Below are 21,167 nucleotides of genomic sequence, written 5' to 3'. Positions count from 1 at the left end.
TATTTGGTGTAAGCAAGCTAGCTACAGCTGCTAGCCTTCTACTAGCTAGCTGCTACTGTTGCGCAGCAACTGAGTTGCTCGATCCAGTTTTAGAACTCTGAGATTCGGCTGAAAATATGTTAGCATTGTCAGAAATGCTACAAAAAGGTAGCACATTGTTGGTTTTTGTTGGGCAGAAATGTGCACGTGAGAGCGATAAATTGTGAACTCAATAAAAACTGTTGCACCTACAAATAAAGTCCAAATAAATCTAAGTCTAATGGTCACTTTATGGTCGCTGTAACCTCGTTTTAATCCGACATCTAGAATTTCAGATTCAGAGATTCAGAGTGTTTAATAGTCAGGGTTGCAGGTGTGATTGCAGAGTACAGTGAAAATCTTAGGCTTCGAGCTCCAACATGCAGGACTAAGTGACATAAAATAATGAAAATGGTAATATAAAACAACGATAGAAATAGAAATAGCAGTATTTACATAATAACAACTGTGGCAGTGATTAATAAATAATGTCCGTTGGGGTGGAGGCAGAGTAAAGACTGTTGAGGGGGTGGAGGGGAATGACCATAGGGGCAGCAGCATAACCATTGTGCTAACGACCCTGTAAAAAATCTAGTGTAGTGGTTCTCAGTAATGGCTGGACTGATCATAATGAGAGGTGGGGAGTGTGTTGTGTACCTCCAATCAAGTTTGATTTCATCGGCATTGGTGTCATATTGGCTTAGATATGATGGTAGGGAGATTTGAATTTAACATTGAGTTTCAACCAATGCACACTATAGTCACGCCAACCAGTGCGACCGTAATGCAACTAACTCTTCAGGTATCAGGCAAGGTTACTCATCACGAGAACAACTAACCAGGAAGAAGTGGTTTGGTGACCACACACATGTAATGACTAACTTTGCCTAGTGTTGAGTAACATTGCCTGAACCATAAAAATTGCATTGGCTCCCCAAGCTAAATTGCCTAGGCTTTGGCTTAGCAGGCTAAGATGTTATTTTGGTGTATAGGACACCAGGTTCGAACCATGTCAGTTACACTAGTCTAAAATCAATGCGACATGGCTAGGATGTATCACTGCATGGTGGTGTCATGTTGCTCTCCTGGTTCACGCCTCCAGGAAGCAATTTGCATACACTTTGAAAATGAAAAGGGAAAAGAGAAAATGCTAACTTTCCATTTCACTTTGCATTACATTGATCATTTTCTGTTAACCATTTGCCATTTTCTGCTTACCATTTATCATTTTCATTTAGAATTTCCATTTACCGTTTCCAATTTTCAATAAACCTTTTTCGATTTTCATTTTAACATTGCAATTTCATTGTGGCATGAATCATACGCACTGATATTAAAATATAAATACATTTATCATTTCAATTGAGCTTTTAAGCATTGCATTTTCAAACTAGCACTGATCAACCTCTGTAATTTTGAGATTTCTTTGCAAAAAGGTAGCCATGTTTTCTGTTGCTATCTCTTTAATGTTGAGCCTTTTTGAAGGGAAAGTGATCCTCTTCATTGAGAAGATTTGGTGGTTGTGAGGAGAGTTAAAGGCGCTGCATGGTCAATCCAAAGTCTGCATTGGCCTTGCAGCATTTACGGTGATATGGCCTCTGCAGAAGTCAGGGCATTCATACTTCTTGCGCTTTGCGGTGCAGAGCTGTTGTGAAGGAAGGTGTCAAGGAAGTGAGTTAGTGTTTATATACGACCTCCTGCCCTCACCTACCGTCAACTAATCATGGGGCTCCGCATTGTTAAAAAAATTTGAGAGGCGCACGGCGTTGCGATACGGAGCTCAATTTGACCTCTGCTTGCCTCCGGAGGGTCCGCAATTGCGTCACACCATCCAGACCACATTTTCGGATAAAGCATAAATTGGCTCTTAGTCACGGCTTTGATATAAGCACCAGCCACTTTACTGGGTTTGTTTTCCTTTCTGGGTGAGTCACACGCCTTTGTTTTGATGAAGTCATGCGCTACTCTTGCCTCAAAACATTGAAGTTATGAGCTGCTATCAACACTGCTGCATTTGAGTTTTGTCTAGATCCACCACAGCAATCACTATGAGTACGATCTTGCCTGGTGGATTACGTTATCTACATACTAGGCCTACATAAAGTTGAGAACATTTCATTTATGAGCTTGCATCGTTTATAGCCTGCCCTGTAGGCCTATCTTTTCTTGAGCTTTGAATGACTTTCAAATACTTAGTACATAAAAAATGCACCAGACTCTGGAAACCAGAAACTTTGGTGAGCCAGAGTGATGAGGAAAAAAATATCTGACTGATTGAGTCACACAACACTCTTCCTAGAAATTGGGGCGCAGACATAACTTGGGTGGGACAGGGTGGAAGCCTGGGTGGAGTGTGAGGGAGTGGGTGGTGGTGCTTTTCGGGTTTTGCTTGTTAGCGGTCACATGTTCCCGCCGGTCCTCTGGGAGTCGCCAGGCTGCGGGCGCAGAAAGCGTGCGGGTGGCGAAGGAATGTGCTCACGGCTGGAAAATATTTGCAGTGCACAAAGAGGTCCTGCTGCCGCCAGTTTCCCAGAAAGACGGGCCTAGCCACATAAACCCAATCTTCCACTCTGCCAGGCAGGCCCAGGCAGGCCCTTTAGCCAGAGCTGAATGGGGCTGGATGTGCTGCGGTGATCAGGACCCACAGAGCCATGCAGAACAGGATGAATGAATCAATAGCCTTGGATTGCATCGAGAAATTGGCTATGATTGGACTCGTCATCATGCAAATGTCTTAATTCCTCTGTAGACATCCACTTGGAACAGTGGTGGGTAAGGAGACGTGGGTTATACGACCCCTTCTCTTTTTCCCCTCTCTCTCATTCCACAATCTTCCATCCTCTCCCCCTGAGTGTGTCTGTCAATCGCAGTGGTGTAGGTGCTCATCTGCCTCTCAAACATGACATTCAAGAAGGAGACAATTGGAGAGGTGAACATACAGTGCATTCGGAAAGTAATCAGAACACCTTCACTTTTTCCACATTTTGTTACTTTACAGACTTATTCTAAAATTAAGGATTAAATACTTATTTCCTTCATTAAAATGTAAATCAATTTATAACATTTTTGACATGCGTTTTTCTGGATTTTGTTGTTGTTATTCTGTCTCTCACTGTTCAAATAAACCTACCATTAAAATTATAGACTGATCATGTCTTTGTCAGTGGGCAAACGTACAAAATCAGCAGGGGATCAAATACTTTTTTCCCTCACTGTATACATATGAGATGAGTAATGCAAGATATGTAAACATAATTAACATGACTAGTGTTACATTTATTAAAGTGGCCAATGATTTATAATATATATATATAGGGCAGCAGCCTCTAATGTGCTAGTGAAGGCTATTTAACAGTCTGATGGGCTTGAGATAGAAGCAGTTTTTCAGTCTCTCGGTCCAAGTTTTGATGCACCTGTACTGTCGCTGCACAGCTATTTTCAGGTCTCACCAGAGATGTTTGCTTGGGTTCAAGTCCGGGCTGTGGCTGAGCCACTCGTTGTCTTGGCTTTGTGCTCAGGGTCGTTGTGCAGTTGGAAGGTGAACCTTCGCCCCAGTCTGAGGTTCTGAGCGCTCTGGAGCAGGTTTTCCTCAAGGATCTATCTGTACTTTGCTCCGTTCATCTTTCCCTTGATCCTGACAAGTCTCCCAGTCCCTGCCGCTGAAAAACATCCCCACAGTTGCCACCACCATGCTTCACCTTTTTTCACTTTGTCATTATGGGGTATTGTGTGTAGATTGATGAGGATTTTTATTTATTGAATCCATTTTAGAATAAGGCTGTAACGTGACAAAAGCACGTATATCCTATCAACGGGACATTAAAAACGGTAATATCTTATGATAAGCTGTAGACCACACTATCTACCAAGAGAGTTTTCATCTATATTCTTCGTAGCTGTCTATTTACCACCACACACCGATGCTGGCACTAAGACCGCACTTAATGAACTTTATACGGCCATAAGCAAACAGGAAAATGCTCATCCAGAGGTGGCACTCCTAGTGGCCGGGGACTTTAATGCAGGGAAACTTAAATCCGTTTTACCTAATTTCTACCAGCATGTTAAATGTGCAACCAGAGGGGGAAAAAACTCTAGACCACCTTTACTCCACACACAGAGACGCATACAAAGCTCTCCCTCGCCCTCCATTTGGAAAATCTGACCATAATTCTATCCTCCTGATTCCTGCTTACAAGCAAAAACTAAAGCAGGAAGCTCCAGTGACTCGGTCAATAAAAAAGTGGTCAGATGAAGCAGATGCTAAGCTACAGGACTGTTTTGCTAGCACAGACTGGAATATGTTCCGGGATTCTTCCGATGGCATTGAGGAGTACACCACATCAGTCACTGGCTTCATCAATAAGTGCATCGATGACGTCGTCCCCACAGTCTCTGTACGTACATACTCCAACCAGAAGCCATGGATTACAGGCAACATTACATTGACATTTTAGTCATTTAGCAGACGCTCTTATCCAGAGCGACTTACAGTTAGTGAGTCCATAAATTTTTCATACATCCACACTGAGCTAAAGGGTAGAGCTGCCGCTTTCAAGGAGCGTGACTCTAACCCGGAAGCTTATAAGAAATCTCGCTATGCCCTCCGACGAACCATCAAACAGGCAAAGCATCAATACAGGACTAAGATCGAATTATACTACACCGGCTCTGACACATGTCAGATATGGCAGGGCTTGCAAACTATTACAGACTACAAAGGGAAGCACAGCCACGAGCTGCCCAGTGACACGAGCCTACCAGATGAACTAAATTACTTCTATGCTCGCTTCGAGGCAAGTAACACTGAAAAATGCATGAGAGCATCAGCTGTTCCGGACGACTGTGTGATCACGCTCTCCGTAGCCGATATGAGTTAGACCTTTAAACAGGTCAAAATCCACAAGGCCTCAGGGCCAGATGTGTACTCCGAGCATGCGCTGACCAACTGGCAAGTGTCTTCACTGACATTTTCAACCTCTCCCTGTCTGAGTCTGTAATACCAACATTTTTCAAGCAGACCACCATAGTCCCTGTGCCCAAGAACACTAAGGTAACCTGCCTAAATGACTACCGACTCGTAGCACTCACGTCTATATCCATGAAGTTCTTTGAAAGGCTGGTCATGGCTCACATCAACACCATTATCCCAGAAACCCTAGACCCACTAAATTTGCATACCGCCCCTACAGATCCACAGATGATGCAATCTCTATTGCGCTCCACACTGCCCTTTCACACCTGGACAAAAGGAACACCTATGTGAGAATGCTATTCATTGACTACAGCTCAGCGTTCAACACCATAGTCCCCTCAAAGCTCATCACTAAGCTAAGGACCCTGGGACTTACACCTCCCTCTGCAACTGGATCCTGGACTTCCTGACGGGCCGGCCCAGGTGGTAAGGGCCACGCTGATCCTCAACACGGGGGCCCCTCAGGGGTGCGTGCTCAGTCCCCTCCTGTACTCCCTGTTCACTCATGACTGCATGGCCAGGCACGACTCCAACACCATCCTTAAGTTTGCCGATGACACAACAGTGGTAAGCCTGATCAACGACGAGACAGCCTATAGGGAGGGGGTCAGAGACCTGGCCGTGTGGTGCCAGGACAACAACCTCTCCCTCAACGTGATCAAGACAAAGGAGATGATTGTGGACTACAGGACAAAGAAGAGGACCGAGCACGCCCCCATTCTCATCGACGGGGCTGTAGTGGAGCAGGTTGAGAGCTTCAAGGTCATTGGTGTCCACATCACCAACAAACTAACATGGTCCAAGCACACCAAGACAGTCGTGAAGAGGGCACGACAAAACCTATTCCCCCTAAGGAGACTGAAAAGATTTGGCATAGGTCCTCATATCCTCAAAAGGTTCTACAGCTGTACCATCGAGAGCATCCTGACTGGTTGCATCACTGCCTGGTAAGGCAACTGCTCTGCCTCCGACCGCAAGGCACTACAGAGGGTAGTGCGTACGGCCCAGTACATCACTGGGGCCAAGCTTCCTGCCATACAGGACCTCTATACCAGGCGGTGTCAGAGGAAGGCCATAAAAAAAGGCCCTAAAAAAAACTCCAGTCACCCTAGTCATAGACTGTTCTCTCTGCTACCGCACGGCAAGCGGTTCCAGAGCGCCAAGTCAATCAAGCCCAGCTTATGTATATGAAATTATTTAAAATACTTTTTAACCCAGGTCTGAAACCCAATGATCTGCTCACTGACATGTCAGGCATCTTTATTATAAAGACATATCCCCGGCTGATTATCTTTGCCTCTCCGCTTCCATATAGGCCAGGTTGGTTGTATTCATTTCCACCCAGATCTATCATAAGGAGGGCTATTTCTCCTTGGCCAGAGCTAGTTTATTTGGTCATTTGTTGTGGGTTGCAATCTCCATAACTTTACCCTTTTCAACAACCCCATCTGCTTTCTGGCCTAGCCATATTGAGAAGCAGGGCAAGATGGTTGCTACTTGCAGCTATAAAGGACAATGACGGGTAAAGTTCTAGGTTTAAGAGCTACACAAAGGCTGAGGTTTTCCCAAAAAAAGTATCCATAGATAGATTATTCACCTTGATTCATCTGCCACCTTGGCATCTTTCTTTGAATTCCTTGTTTATCTCAGTCTGTTATTGTGTGTTGTGCAGTGTGTGTCTGTTTTCTCCATCTCCTCGCTCCACGTCTAATTGCGTATGCTAATTGTGCCCACCATGGGGACTCATTACAACCTGTCGTTCTCGGCATGTTATCACACGTGTCATGTCCCATCCATCAGGCTTTTTAATTACGCGGTGGCGTTCTGTGTTTAATGCACCTCCTCCTCTTTAAGGAGACTCATTACATAGCTGTCACCTACCCGCCTGCTCCCCCTGCCTCCCCCTGTCTCCCACCTACTTCCCAGACACGCAGGGTTCAAGGCCTTGTGTCAGTGCCAGAGCCACCTCACAGCTAGGTAACAAAGACGTAGACATTATTTGCTCCAGTAGGGGGGTAATAGCACATCTTCCACCCCTCACACCTCACACAGCTTGGGCCTGATGTATGGCCGTCAGGGTCAAACACTCAGGCGCAACCCCAGTACCCAGGCCAGGGTTTCCCCGTGGTGGGGTAACTACATGCACAGACATGCACAGACAGCATGGTCTCTCCATGGGTGTCCATGGCCCCTCAACACGTATTATGCATGGCTTTAACACTGCTCTCTAGTTTGCTCTCTCTAGTCCCTCCTGCTTTGTAATCCATTCCACAAACATATTTATTCATCCTCCCTCCCTTGCCTCCCTCTCTTGACACAGTGTGGCGTGTCTGTGTGTGAGATACCCAGTACTCAGCGGTTGGTAAACACAGGGCTAGCTGTGATTGACACGTCTTTGGTCCCTGGCTCCCCACACTCCTTTATGCCAACATGGCATTCCCCCCTCTCTCTCTGTTGCTTTATTCGTTTTTGGTCGAGGGCGTGGTGCATGCGCCTCCGCAGTCCCTGAGTGCACACAGTAAGAGCCGTGGTGAGCACTCCTCTCTCTGCTTACTCTCAGATTGTCTGTCAGTGAAGGCCACATGACCACACTCTCAAAGGAGGTTTACACAAGTTTCAAGCTACAGTACTTGTATACAGCAATGTATACTACAATGCATAGCCTACTACTGTTGTTTAGGTCTCCAAACCAGCCAAAAAGGAGACAACACATCCATAGCTTATCAAGAGAAAGGACACTTCATGTGGCGTTTGGTCCAGTTGGTGTAAATAGACTGAGGCCCCAGGTGGTCACATTGGAGAAGATGAGATGGTCACTCAGAGGTGTGATCACACATCTTTACATGTACATCAGCCTTCTCTGTGGTGGGTTGTGTCCCTATCAAGCATGAGCAGGTTTCAAGGTGATTTGATTTCTGTCTAAAGCTCCTATCTTTGGGGCATGATAAATGACCACTGCTGAGTTTGAAAGAAATCTAGACATTTCTTTCAGTCCTTGCAATTCTACTGAATGCGATAGTACAGTGAAGACATACTGTGTCTGATTGATTGAATTGACTGAAATGCCAGTCCCAAGTACTGTGGTGGCGTTGCACTTGATCAGGTTATCCATAAGCATGTGGATCATTGCACATACATCTTCTAACCCCTCTGTTTTCCTTCTCCCCACAGCCGTGCAATCAAAACCAACCAGGACTTGCTACCAGAGACCCCGTGGATCAACATCTTCTACGATGACTTCTGGGGCACCCTGCTCACCCACAGCGGCAGCCACAAGTCCTACCGGCCCCTGTGTACCCTCTCCTTCCGCCTCAACCATGCCCTGGGTGGCCTGGAGCCCTGGGGCTACCACCTGGTCAACGTTGGCCTCCATGGGGTCGTCACGGCCCTCTTCACCTGGCTGGCCCGCCTGCTGCTAGGAAGGGGCCTCTGGAGCCTCCTGGCTGGGTTATTGTTCGCCTCGCATCCCATCCACACGGAGGCGGTGGCGGGCGTGGTAGGCCGTGCCGACGTGGGCGCCGCCCTCTTCTTCCTGCTGTCTCTGCTGTGCTATATGCGTCACTGCGCCCTGCGAGGGGGCCCTGCGGGGCCCTGCAGGCTGGGGGCCTGGCTCCTGGGCAGCCTGGGTTGTGCTGCCTGCAGCATGCTGTGGAAAGAGCAGGGGGTGACTGTGTTGGCCGTGTCGGTGCTCTACGACGTCTGCGTGTTCCACCGGCTCAAGTTGCGTCAGGTCATCATGCTCTTCTACAAGGTAAACAGTTTGTTTCTTCCCATGTATCTGATTTCCTCCTCTCTCTCTCCCTTTGGCAAAACCCTGGCAAACAGCAAAGTGGAAAGCCGATCTATTCACATGGGTCTTGTTGTGTGGAAGTATGCCTGTGTTATGTTTGCTTTTCATTAGGATGTAATTTGAAAAACATTTTGCCATGTATGTGCAGCTGTGTGATCCGGAATGAGCTGTTGTTTTGTACTCTGAATGCAAGGAAATATACAAGTGGGGAAGGAAAACAAAGGGAAAGTAGGCTATTTCTCCTGTTTATACATGGTCATGGAGCGTATATACTGTTTGTATATTTGCATACAAACAAAAATACTCACACATCCATACATGACTGTCAGAGCAGTGACAAGAGTTAGGGAACCATATTATTATGGAAATAGGGTCATGGGAGGCAGATAGGGACTTTTGTCAGTTGAATTTGAATTCCCACGGTGCCTTGCTGTCTGTTGTCTTGTGTACAAATCCTACATTATCCTTCAACAGTGTCATTATCATTATCCATCGTTAACTCCCCTTGTGACAACATTTGTTACCAAACACCAATTAGAACTTGCTTTAGTGATAAGTATACAATCAAAAATATCACACTTTAAGGATTTGTTAATTCATCGTCCGTCATCATAATGTAGTGCATGTTATTGAGATGAATGATACTTTAATTTAACATAATGATGATGAGGTGGTACTTTGTTTACATGCAATGCCAGTTTGCATTGGAATTAATCTTCATTATGTGTTTTCATCTGTGTGTTTGTGTAATAATTAGGGCTTGTCAAACGATTAAAATATTATATTGTGTTAATCACATGGTTTTCTGTGCGATTAACTTGATTAATTGAAAACATTTTTATTGTTCAAATTTGACCCTAATTAAAGATGTTTCAATGTAAAAGAACATCACATTGGGTTGTAGGTATAATATATTTTGATTATAGGGGTAAACACAAAATAAAAACAACATATCAGCCATGTCTGAGTTCATGTAAAATATCATACAGCTATGAGATTTAGCCTAGGCTACTTATCCATGTTCTTCAACTAGATCACAGGTTGCTACTACTAGAATTGGGATCATTAGCTTAAATCTTTTGACCTGAGAACTCCAACAAAAACCGTAGCTAAATGGAATGGATGTCCTGTTCCAATTAAAATCATTGTGGGAAATTAGTTTAATAAAGAGGCATTCAGCCATTGCATTGTAAACATTCTCGTTTGGTTAGCTAGCTAGCTAACGTTAGCATTTTCTAGCTACTTCTGTGCAAAGCTGTGCACAACTAGATGGCTAGCTTTATGCTGTTATCAAAAGAAACGCCTGGGTATGTGTTTATGGTTGAACTTTCTGTATCTTTCCCTTCAAAATTGTTGCTCAACGCTGCGTGCATGGTGGATGTTTAAGCACCACAGACCGCTCTACTGGAGCTGCTACAGATGTCAGATCTTAAGCATGAAACACACAGAGAATCTCACTGCCGATAGATACTTATCACAGTGGGAGGCCGTTCTACCTGCTTGCTGCGTGCTGACCCGGTAGCGACGGACCTGCCGTTTCTACTTGTGGAATCGCAACGCTTATCAGTGGCCAACAACTTGACTTTGAGCCAACCAGAGAGCACAAACCACCATGTGGGGGAGCCAACAGTAGTGACAACATAAAGGGAAAAAAGAGGGCATTTTCTCTGTGCATCCACGGTTAAATGTCATGAGCCAGTCACACTTCATATGCAATGTAGGCAATGGGATGGTAGCTAGCTAAGTGCACAGACACAATGCACACAACACTAAATACTTCCTCCAAGCTAGCTAACCACTGTAGCTAGTATTGAAAAATGTATGCGCTCACTAACTGTAAGTCGCTCTGGATAAATTACTAAAATGTAAATGTAAAATGTATTGACATTATAATTCAATCACAATGGATTAGTTTCCATGAAACAGCTGCCTGTGTTAGCTGCCAAGTTAGTGCAGTGTAGCTAGCTATGTTGTGCTAGCTAGCGAATATGAGAATGTTAGCTAGCTAGCTAAACATTTGGCTATGGGCTGGCACTGGCACTATGGGATTATTGTTTCTTCGTCATCTTGCTAGGTAGTTATCTACCTGTGGCCATCTGGCTAATATCAACAAAGGCTTTTTACAAAATAGCAACATTGGAATCTAGGCCATAAGCAACACAAACGGACATGCATTGCCAAACAATGCTACTGCCACCTTCTGGTGTGGAGTATTTTAACAAGGCTGAGTGGCTGATGACTTCAAGGTCTTTGCCGTGTGATCACAAAAATAGATTGTCTGCTGACACTGTTCAGAGGAAACATTTGACAATCCTACCGGTGTGTCTGAGCTATTAATTTGAGCCAGTTTGCTACAGCAGGAAAATAATCCTGCAGCAACAGGACATGTGAATTATTATGTGGATTATAATTAATGGACATTTTTGTAGGGGTTGATAAACATTTTCGTTAGGGAAAATCAAGTCTGAAAATTCAAAGTGGAAATTACAAACTTCAGAAACCTCAAATACACTACAAGTTAAAAATGTCCTTCATTGCAGGAAAGTTCTCCTGCAACAGGGTGATCAAATTAAGATCCTACATCTGTAGCTGCCGAAACTGAGAGCACACAGCACAGCAGAGCGCGTTGTGTGTTGCGCTTAAAAGGGTCAGTGTGGAAAAAGCTGACTTTTGGGTGAAGAAATGGAGATAAGATGAAATGGGTGAAAAAAAATGTACGGCATTAAAATTCTCAAATGTTAACTGTAATTACCGCATTTGACAGCCCTATTAATATTACAGCGAGGGAAAGATAAACCAAGTAAAGCTTTTATACCCACACAAATCAAAGATAAAACAGGAAGGAGGATCTATCATAGTCAAACACTTTCCTTGTTTCTTTTTGAGCACAAAGCCATCATCAAGTAGCCTTTTCCTCTACTGTGCCTTGTCACAAGTGCTTACCGTCTGCTGTCGAATCAATGTGACTTCCACAAGTCTCTGCACATCAGGGCAAATTGAACAAGACATGTGCACGAATGTGACAAAAGGGATCCAAGAAGAGCCGATGGCTCTCTAGGATGCTGACTCATACAGGCGGAGTACGAGGGGCATTTCTGGGAGAGGGAGAGTTGGTGGGGACGGGGGAGAGGGGATGACAGAGACAAAAGAGAGAGAACGAGAGAGAGGAAGAAAATCTAGCTTTTCTGTTTTAGTGCTCATCATAGTGTGAAAAATTGAGCGAGGCCCCTTGCTTTCTTCGTCTCCACACAGGCCTCTCTCATGATTTAAGCCTTATCTGAGGCTTGGTGTCCTCTGGAGTATGGCCAATTCATTGACAGAGGCAGACAGGCCTGCTAATAGTGTGTCAGGCCTGGCATTGCCTGGAGAATGCAGTGCTAGGAGGGCTAAAGGAGAGGATACTTCATATCTGACAGCTTCTAAATATTTGATTGGCAACCCACCACACAAACACATCTCCCCTGCTAATACAGGCCGATCTACTTACACAATGCTGTCATGGATGGACCAGAGCCTATGGATTTCTCTTATGCTTTGCCATGGTGTTGATGAATGGTGTGGGAAGACACCTGTGCACCATATTCTATGCATATAACAAGTAGATCCCATTTACTGTCAAATCAGTTGAAGACATCTGAGGCTTGTAACGGATGTTTTGTCTGCAGTGCCATCTTTGAATTGGCCATGATGGAGTAATGGGGTCTACCTGCGCCTGCTCAACACTTAACAGAATTTACTCTGAGGGAGGAAAAGGAAGGAAATGTCTGTATTTAGATCAAAATAGGACAGCTAACATTGTGAGGCTGTGTGTTCTCTCCCTGTGCTGTTTCAGATGAAATAAGGAATAAAGAATAGTATGCTTTAGAAATAAATTGGCCTTATTTGGTATGGAAATTCTAGTGCAGTATCACAGACTCACTGCATATCTTGGAGCCCCAGCACAGAGGAAACAAGCAGGGAAAGTTGACAGATCACTCCAATCACTTGAGTGTCGTTAAGGCTGGCAGGTCTCATGCGTTCCCTGTGAATATACGGTTACAGTATGTACTTTTTCTGTGATAACGATGCCAAGTCATCTGTATGAATGTTGAAACCTGATTTCAGATGTCTACTTTGTTAGTATGAATGGGACAGGCCGCTGTCATTAGGCCAATGTCCGCCTTACGAACCTATCAGGCTTTGTATATGTAAAGATCTGGAATGGACACAACAGAAATAAAATACTTTTCCACAGATCGGCCCGGAGATATATCAGGTGATGATAGTTGAGCCGTTAAGCTTTGTGATGTAGAACTTCCCATCGTTAAGTGTGAGAACAGGCCGTTGTGGAGGGATACATCGTTTAGGAAGTGAGGCTTGGAGATTGGAGAGAAACAAGGCATTAAGGTGTTAAAGCTCGGTCTGCCATTGTGTTTCACTGTTTAACATCTAACCATTACGGTGTCCATATTAGGACAGCCTCTTCCTCAAACGGATGAGACTGACACCAACTCCTTTTGAGGCTGAGGCTGTCCTAATATGGACACTGTAAATCACTCATTCTCTCTAGCCTCACCTCTAGATGACATGTTAACATGGTATTGTACATTTTCCCGTATACTCTCAGCTGAAGTAGGGGTTGACATTTCAAGAACAATGTTATAGGATCGTGAAATGGGTTCCTTATTTTTCAGTCAATTACATGAACATTTTATATCCACTGTGAATCTCCCATTGTGTCAAATCAAATCAAATCAAATCGAATTTGATTGGCCACATGCGCCGAATACAACAGGTGCAGACATTACAGTGAAATGCTTACTTACAGCCCTTAACCAACAGTACATTTATTTTAAATAAAAAAAGCAAAATAAAACAACAACAAAAAAGTGTTGAGAAAAAAAGAGCAGAAGTAAAATAAAATAACAGTAGGGAAGCTATATATACAGGGGGGTACCGGTGCAGAGTCAATGTGCGGGGGCACCGGCTAGTTGAGGTAATTGAAGTAATATGTACATGTGTTTTGTGTGCGGTTTTGGTTTTTAAACAACTAATTGACCGATGTCTGTTCAATTATTTTCTGTGAGCGCAATGCACAGTTTCTCTAGAGATAAATCAGATCAAGCCCGAACTGTGCAATGTAGTAGGGAGTTGTAGTTTCCAACAGGGCAATATTCTACATAGTTTAGCGCAGTAAGCATGGTAATTAACTACAATGACCATAATGCATTGCATGCATACTTGTCCGGTCTGATACGGAGAGAAGAGACAGAAGAACACACGATCGAGAGGGATAGAGAGCAGTTTCTTCGTGAGGTATCTCTATCTGAAAATACATGATCTAAGATTGATAGTTGGTATTCAGTTGTCATAAAAGTATGCCATATTTACTTTGAAGAACTACTAAAATTGTGATTTTGTCAGACGGCATAGGCAGCAGCGCTATAGAGATGAGATGATGACTTGGAATGAAATACTAAAGGAATAAAATAGGCCTAAAACAAATATTTTATTAAAGTAAAGTAATATGAATAAATTATTGTTAATAAGTGATAAGCAGTAATGGAGAGTCACTACCATCGTGGGACTTTTATTAATTGTTTTATTCTGTGTTACAGCATTCAACCCACATAATGCATAGTGCATTTAATTTCTAAAAGAATAATCAAAACCTAAATCGAAAACTGTGATTATTTGTTTTATAATCTAACCGAAACCAAACCAATCTCAAAAAGCAATCGCTCAGCACTACTTTCATGTCAAAGTCCTCCAGTAACAGTACAGTCAGAAATGGAAGTGAATGCATACTGTACTAGATTCCATTATTATGTGCATATATTTTACTGCATATGTTACAATATGCACAGTTTGTTTACATTTGTCGCTTACGAAGAATCTTACTTTTCAGTGCTTGCCACGAGTAAAATTACATACACTGAGTATACCAAACATTAGGAACACCTTCCTAATATTGAGTTGCAATGACAAGTGACATCAGTAAGGGATCATAGCTTTCACATTTCATGTAGGGCGATATATTGAATTAATTTGATTAATTAGAATGTTTTGCATGATATTCCAAATGCTTGTATTGCAAGAATCAGTAAAAAAAAGAAACGTTTTTATGAGTATTTATGTCCGCTTGTTCTCATGTTGTCTTTTTGGTCTCATCTCCTTCACTCCTTGTGTGCTGTGTGCACCTTGCCATTTACACCCACACACCAAGCCCCTTCCCCCACCACTCACAACAACAAAGATGATAAATCACTTCTTCCTCTCTGACAAGCGGTTTCAACTTGCTATTTGCATTTGAGGTTTGGTCCAACAGAATCGGTCATATCGACACTGAAATACATTAAGACATTATTTTACTGAAATAGAGGAGAAGTTAACCTTTCTAATTATACCCTTTTTATGTCTCAACTCCTCAAATTGCACACAGAGCAGACACTACTAAAACGGGAGTATCAATGAACATTGATTCTGGAATATTAATGCTCACGTCACGAATTCAGCCGAGGCTGCCCCTCCTCCTTGCTCGGGCAGGCTTCGGCGTTTGCCGTCACCGGAGTACTAGCTGCTACCGATCCATGTGTCTATGTTCGACTTGTTTTGTGTTCATTGGTCACACCTGTTTCCCATCATGTAGTTATGTCTTCCCTATTTAACCCTCTGTCTCACACTGTGTGTTGTGCGTGTTTGTTCATGTTTTGGTTGTCGTTAGGGTTTGTTCCTCCCTGCGTGGAGGTTTTGTTCATTCATTTTACCTACGAGTAAAGTACGTTTTTCGATTAGCTCTGTGTCCTGCGCCTGACTTCGTCTACCGCATTACACTGACGCCTTGACAGCTCAGTTTGTCACGCAGGGCATTGCGGTACCTCTAGCAGCATTTTAGCAAAAGACTGTTATACTAGTTGTCTAGTCTGTGTTTCATAAATGTGCGATAAGCATAAAACACAATTATATAAGGAATTGGCAACTCGTTCTCATTCTGAGAAATAAGGTATTTTCAACATTTGAACAAAGTGGACAGGCTACATTTGTACATTTTTAGTCATTTAGCAGACGCTCTTATCCAGAGCGACTTACAGTTAGTGAATGCATACATTATTTTTATTTTTTTCATACGCCCCCGTGGGAATCGAATCCACAACCCTGGCGTTGCAAATGCCATGCTCTACCAACTGAGCTACATCCCTGCCAGCCATTCCCTCCCCTACCCTGGACGACGCTGGGCCAATTGTGCGCCGCCCCATGGGTCTCCCGGTCGCGGCTGGCTACGACAGAGCCTGGATTCGAACCAGGATCTCTAGTGGCACAGCTAGCACTGTGATGCAGTGCCTTAGACCACTGCGCCACTCGGGAGGCCAGCATGCTGTTCAAACTGTCCTACCTTGTAAGATAGCAAATATAAAAATAAAGATTAGCTGGCTACTCACTAGCACGTGGGCTTGTGCTTGAGAGATTGTTCATGAGACCTGTGTTCATTTTCTATAATACCTGCTACAAGAAGTTAGTCAGTATTAGTGAATGTGCATTATGCATGGTTCTGGTTAAACTTGTAACAAAAAGGGAATTCTCATAGATAGACTTGAAAGCCAGTTCAGTGATTATTGCAATAAAGCAGGTTAAACTATTTTGATGAAATAATTACATTATTAGTGGTTCTTATGGTTGTGGAAGGCTTATATTTAGCCTAGGTATAATTTCACAAGCCCTGAATTCATTAGATTATTGCTGACTGTTTGAAATGCAGTGTATTTGACCTTTAATTGTACAACAAAGCTTATTTAGAATTATATATAAATAAATACAAATCTAGATATACAGTATATTGTGAATCACCCATACATTTTTTAAAATCTAGATATTATTTTTAGGCCATATCACCCAGCCCTACTTTCAGTCTACTGTGGTATCTATGGCATTGATATTTTGGGATGTGATCTCTGTGCGTAACTTTTTGCTGAGCAGCTAAGCCAAATCTTTAAAGCAGATTTATACTAACTGCTAAATAAATATCCCTTGATTTCATTGTGTATTTATTGTGCCACTAATAGAGGATGCCAAGGCTATAACCAGTGTCCATTTGTTACAACATGGAATGCCACATGGGAATAAGCTCAGCTGCCCCAGGCCAGCACTGTGTGTGTGCGTATGTGCGTGCGTTTGTGTGTGTGCGTGTGTGTGTGTCTCCAGTCGTTTCCTCTGAGTCAATGGAAGCTGGACAAGACTAGATTTAGAGGGGATTAGAGGGATCTTTTCCAGCCATGGCCTGCCAGCCAAACTCAAATGCCTGCAGCAGAGATGCTATTGGCACACTATGTACTGTATAGTGTGGATTTTACACATTCAGCGCTGACATTCAGTCCGCGCTCTTCATCAGCTCTGTACACTGAATACCTGGACTGACCAGTCAGCAGGTTTCATTTGTTGCCATTTCTGTCTTGCTAAATCATTGTCCACTCTAGTCTATGCCAGTGACTGGCCACTGGTCAACTCTTTCTAGTTGTGGTTTCTTCTTGACAGATTCATAAATCAAACATTTTATTTGTCACATACACGTGCTTAACAGATGTTATTGCGGGTGTAGCGAAATGCTTGTGCTTCTAGCTCCGACAGGGAAGTAATATCTAACAAGTAATATCTAACAATTTCCCAACATATACCCAATACACACAAATCTAGTAAGGAATGGAATTTAAGAATATATACATATATGGACAAGCAATGACAGAGCGGCATGGACTAAGATACAGTAGAATATTATTGAATAGAATACATTATATACATATGAGATGAGTAGTGCAAGATATGTAAACATTATTAAAGTGACTAGTGTTCCATTTCTTAAAGTGGCCAGTGATTTCAATAGGCAGCAGCAGCCTCTAATGTGCTAGTGATGGCTATTTAACAGTCTGATGGCCTTGAGATAGAAGCTGTTTTTCATTCTCTCGGTCCCAGCTTTGATGCACCTGTACTGACCTCGCCTTCTGGATGATAGCGGGGTGAACAGGCAGTGGTTCGGGTGGTTGATGTCCTTGATGATATTTTTGGCCTTCCTGTGACATTGGGTGCTGTAGGTGTCTTGGAGGACGGGTAGTTTGCTCCCGGTAATGTGTTCGGCAGACCGCACCACCCTCTGGAGAGCTCTGCGGTTGCGGGCGGTGCAGTTGCCGTGCCAGGTGGTGATACAGCCCGACAGGATGCTCTCAATTGTGCATCTGTAAAAGTTTGTGAGGGTTTTAGGTGCCAAGACAAATTTCTTCAGCCCCCTGAGGTTGAAGAGGCTCTGTTGCGCCTTCTTCACCACACTGTCTGTGTAGTGCTGGCTTTTCTGTCTATGAAACTAGCCAAAGAAACTGCCAACACATTGCTATTACTAGTGTGTGATGAATAGAGAGAGACAGAGAGAAAGAAATAACGATTTTTTAAGAAATAAGAGAAGTGACTAATGTGCATGGCTCGCTCTCTCTGTGTAGCCCAGTTTTAGCTGGCCCACCCTCCAAGAACACAAAACACTGGTGTACACTGTACCAGGCACTCATCCACACAGTAATGCATATTTCATCACGTTTTATTGGAGTGTTGTTGTTGTTGCACCCCTTCCATTCCACATGTATGAGTCTTGGCACCTTCGCTGCTTTATTTGGGCCTAATTTGTTGGAGCTGCTATTCACATGCTAATGAACTTTGTCTATGCCAGCATCAAGTGGCTGCTGTCCATGTCTTTTTATACCTCGGACGGCTTGCCGCTGATTGGTCAGATATAAAGCCCTGTCACACACATGCAGGGGAGAAAAGCATGTTATTGAACTGAAGACGGAGAGGTCCATCACCCCCAATTTAGCATGTGAAATTTCCTGGGAAATTACATTATTATTTTCAGACCATTTTTGAATGCAAGCTACTGTTAGCACTGAGAATAAATGAATATAATTTGTTTTTTCTATACCTTGCCTCGAAAGAAGGACCGAATATTCTATTACCCTCTTTGGTGGGAGGTCACATCAAATGTGTCGCTGCTGTCAACCTGAGACGGCCACCGTTTGGATTTGTGTTTAGGCATGCTAAAAGAAAGTTGCTTATATTTCAAATGTCATTGGTTTCAATGATTGTTAGACACATTGCAGGCATGTGGATTTTCATAAGAAAGCATTTAGATACAGTAGATATGCTGAAGCACCAGTTAAAGCACAAGACTGATGATAGGCATAAATAATTGATATGCTCAGTATTATGTTCCATTTTCTTTATATATAATGTGCTTGTTGGAATGATCGATTTCATCTCGTCAGCATGAAATATCATCAGCATCAAATATGCTGATGTTCAGTATTTCCTTTTCCTGACATAGTCAAGCAACAAAGAGGTGTGCGTGTGTGAGAGACAATTATACACGTGTGTGTGCGTTGAAGAAAGAAAGAGAGGATGAGAGTAAGTGAATGAGCACATGTTGGGTTAACAGAGAGAGAGAAGCTTGAGTCTGGAGGCTGGGTCTCTGAGCTCTTGGCAGCCTCTCCTCCCTAGTTCTCTGGGGAGAGTTTTATTGAGAGACCTGGTTTGTACATCTACTACACTCTTAGAAAAAAGGGTTCTCAAAGGGTCCTTTGGCTGTCCCCATAGGAGAACCATTTTCGGTTCCATGTAGAACCTTTTTTGGTTCTAGGTATAACCCTTTCGGGTTCCATGTAGAACCCTCTGTAGAAAAGGTTCTACATGTAACCCAAAAGGGTTGTACCTGGAACCAAAAAGGGCTGTTCAAAGGGTTCTCCTATGGGGACAGCCAAAGAACCCTTAAAGATTATAGATAGCACCTTTTTTTCTAAGAGTGTACGCTGATGCTGTGATATCAACGTCTTTTTGACTAACAAACAAACTATGATATATCCTGCCACAAACATTAGCACTGTCCCGTTTCCTCTAGCTAGCTATAGTTACACTGGGATGGGAGTCTGGCCTAATGTTTACACTAGGGATATCACATTCTGCACTATTTTCAACAAGTCAGGATTAGACTCTATTCCAATGCTAGACTACAGCCAAGACATGTAGTCAATAGGCATGGAAATCATTTTCTACACTGTTTATTCAAGTCCCCCTTTACAATGTGGATATTCATCATGTAGTGTTGTAGCATTTATGGAAGCATAGTATGCTAGCTTGTATTAAGCCTACTAAATATAACATGGCTGGCAGCGCTTACGTTTGTGGTGTAACTGGCTTATCTTTATGTGTAAAAAAGCTTTTTATTAGCTAATTTTGTGCGTGGAACTGGTTCATAGGCTCATTTTCAGTAACAGATACTGAAGTAAGATACAATTAGTACACCTAGCTTGGCCAGCGTTAGCATTGCTTTTCAATATGAGCTCAGAATGTTTCTTCATTAGCAATATGCAGTAAAATGTCTTTCCTGAGGACTTGGCATATGCAATGTTTTTCCATCAAGCAAATTGCTTTGTTGGTTGGCTATTAAAGTAAATGTTTGGACAACTGTGTGACAAAGAGTTTTGTCTACTCGGGAGCTTTAAAAATGAGAAAAGAGAGACGATAAAAAATGTTTACCCCATGATTTTGGGTAAACATTTTATGATGACTGAAATTAAAATAGTTCCCTTTTGATGTGCAGTTTAGATTTTGTATAAAGGGAGTGAAGGCCCATAGTTCCTCTGTTTGTGACTGTGGACAGTTGTGCCCACATAATATGACATTCTGCCATAACATCTCAAACAGGGGAGAAAACAAAGCACTTCTTGCGTCATGTTTGCATCAATTTGCATGCCGCCCCAACAGATACGCAGACGACGCCATCCCAATTGCACTCCACACTGCCCTCTCCCACCTAGAAAAGAGGAATACTTACAGTATGTGAGGATGCTGTTCATTGACTACAGCTCAGCGTTCAACACCATAGTGCCCTCCAAGTTCGGGACCCTGGGATTGAACACCTCCCTCGGCAACTGGATTCTTGACTTCCTGACGGGCCGACCCCAGGTGGTAAGAGTAGGCAGCAACACCGCCATGCAGACCCTCAACACGGGGCCCCCCAGGGGCGTGTGCTTAGCCCCCTCCTGTACTCCCTGTGCTCCCATGACTGTGTGGCCTCACACGACTCAATCATCAAGTTTGCTAGTGGTAGGCCTGAGCACCAACTGCGATGAGACAGCCTAGAGGGAGGAGGTCAGATACCTGGCAGTGTGTTGCCAGGACAACAATCTCTCCCTCACCGTCAGCAAGACCAAGGCGCTGATCGTGGCCTACAGGAAACAGGGGCGGGTGCACACCCCCCATCCACATCGACGGGGTCGCAGTGGAGAGGGTAAAGAGCTTCAAGTTCCTCGGTGTCTACATCACGCTCAGTAGTGCCTCTTCTCCCTCAGGAGGCTGAAATTATTTGTCATGGCC

General features: G+C 43.5%; 1 protein-coding gene across 1 annotated transcript in view; it reads left to right on the top strand.

The window, feature by feature from the left end:
- The window catches only part of LOC311137366 (protein O-mannosyl-transferase TMTC2-like), a gene marked incomplete at its 5' end in the record, with an annotated part of 194,745 nt that overhangs the window by 80,924 nt on the left and 92,654 nt on the right, over window positions 1-21,167 (top strand). Inside the window, one exon of the mRNA XM_084171814.1 lies at window positions 8,165-8,744. Coding sequence (XP_084027940.1) covers window positions 8,165-8,744 — 580 coding nt within the window. The remainder of the gene's footprint in view (window positions 1-8,164; window positions 8,745-21,167) is intronic.

This window comes from Coregonus lavaretus (assembly GCF_964263955.1).
Source record: "Coregonus lavaretus genome assembly, chromosome: 11".
Taxonomy (NCBI): Eukaryota; Metazoa; Chordata; class Actinopteri; order Salmoniformes; family Salmonidae; genus Coregonus; species Coregonus lavaretus.
Note: the sequence above shows the minus strand (reverse complement) of the source record. Positions and strands in the feature narration are given on the sequence as shown.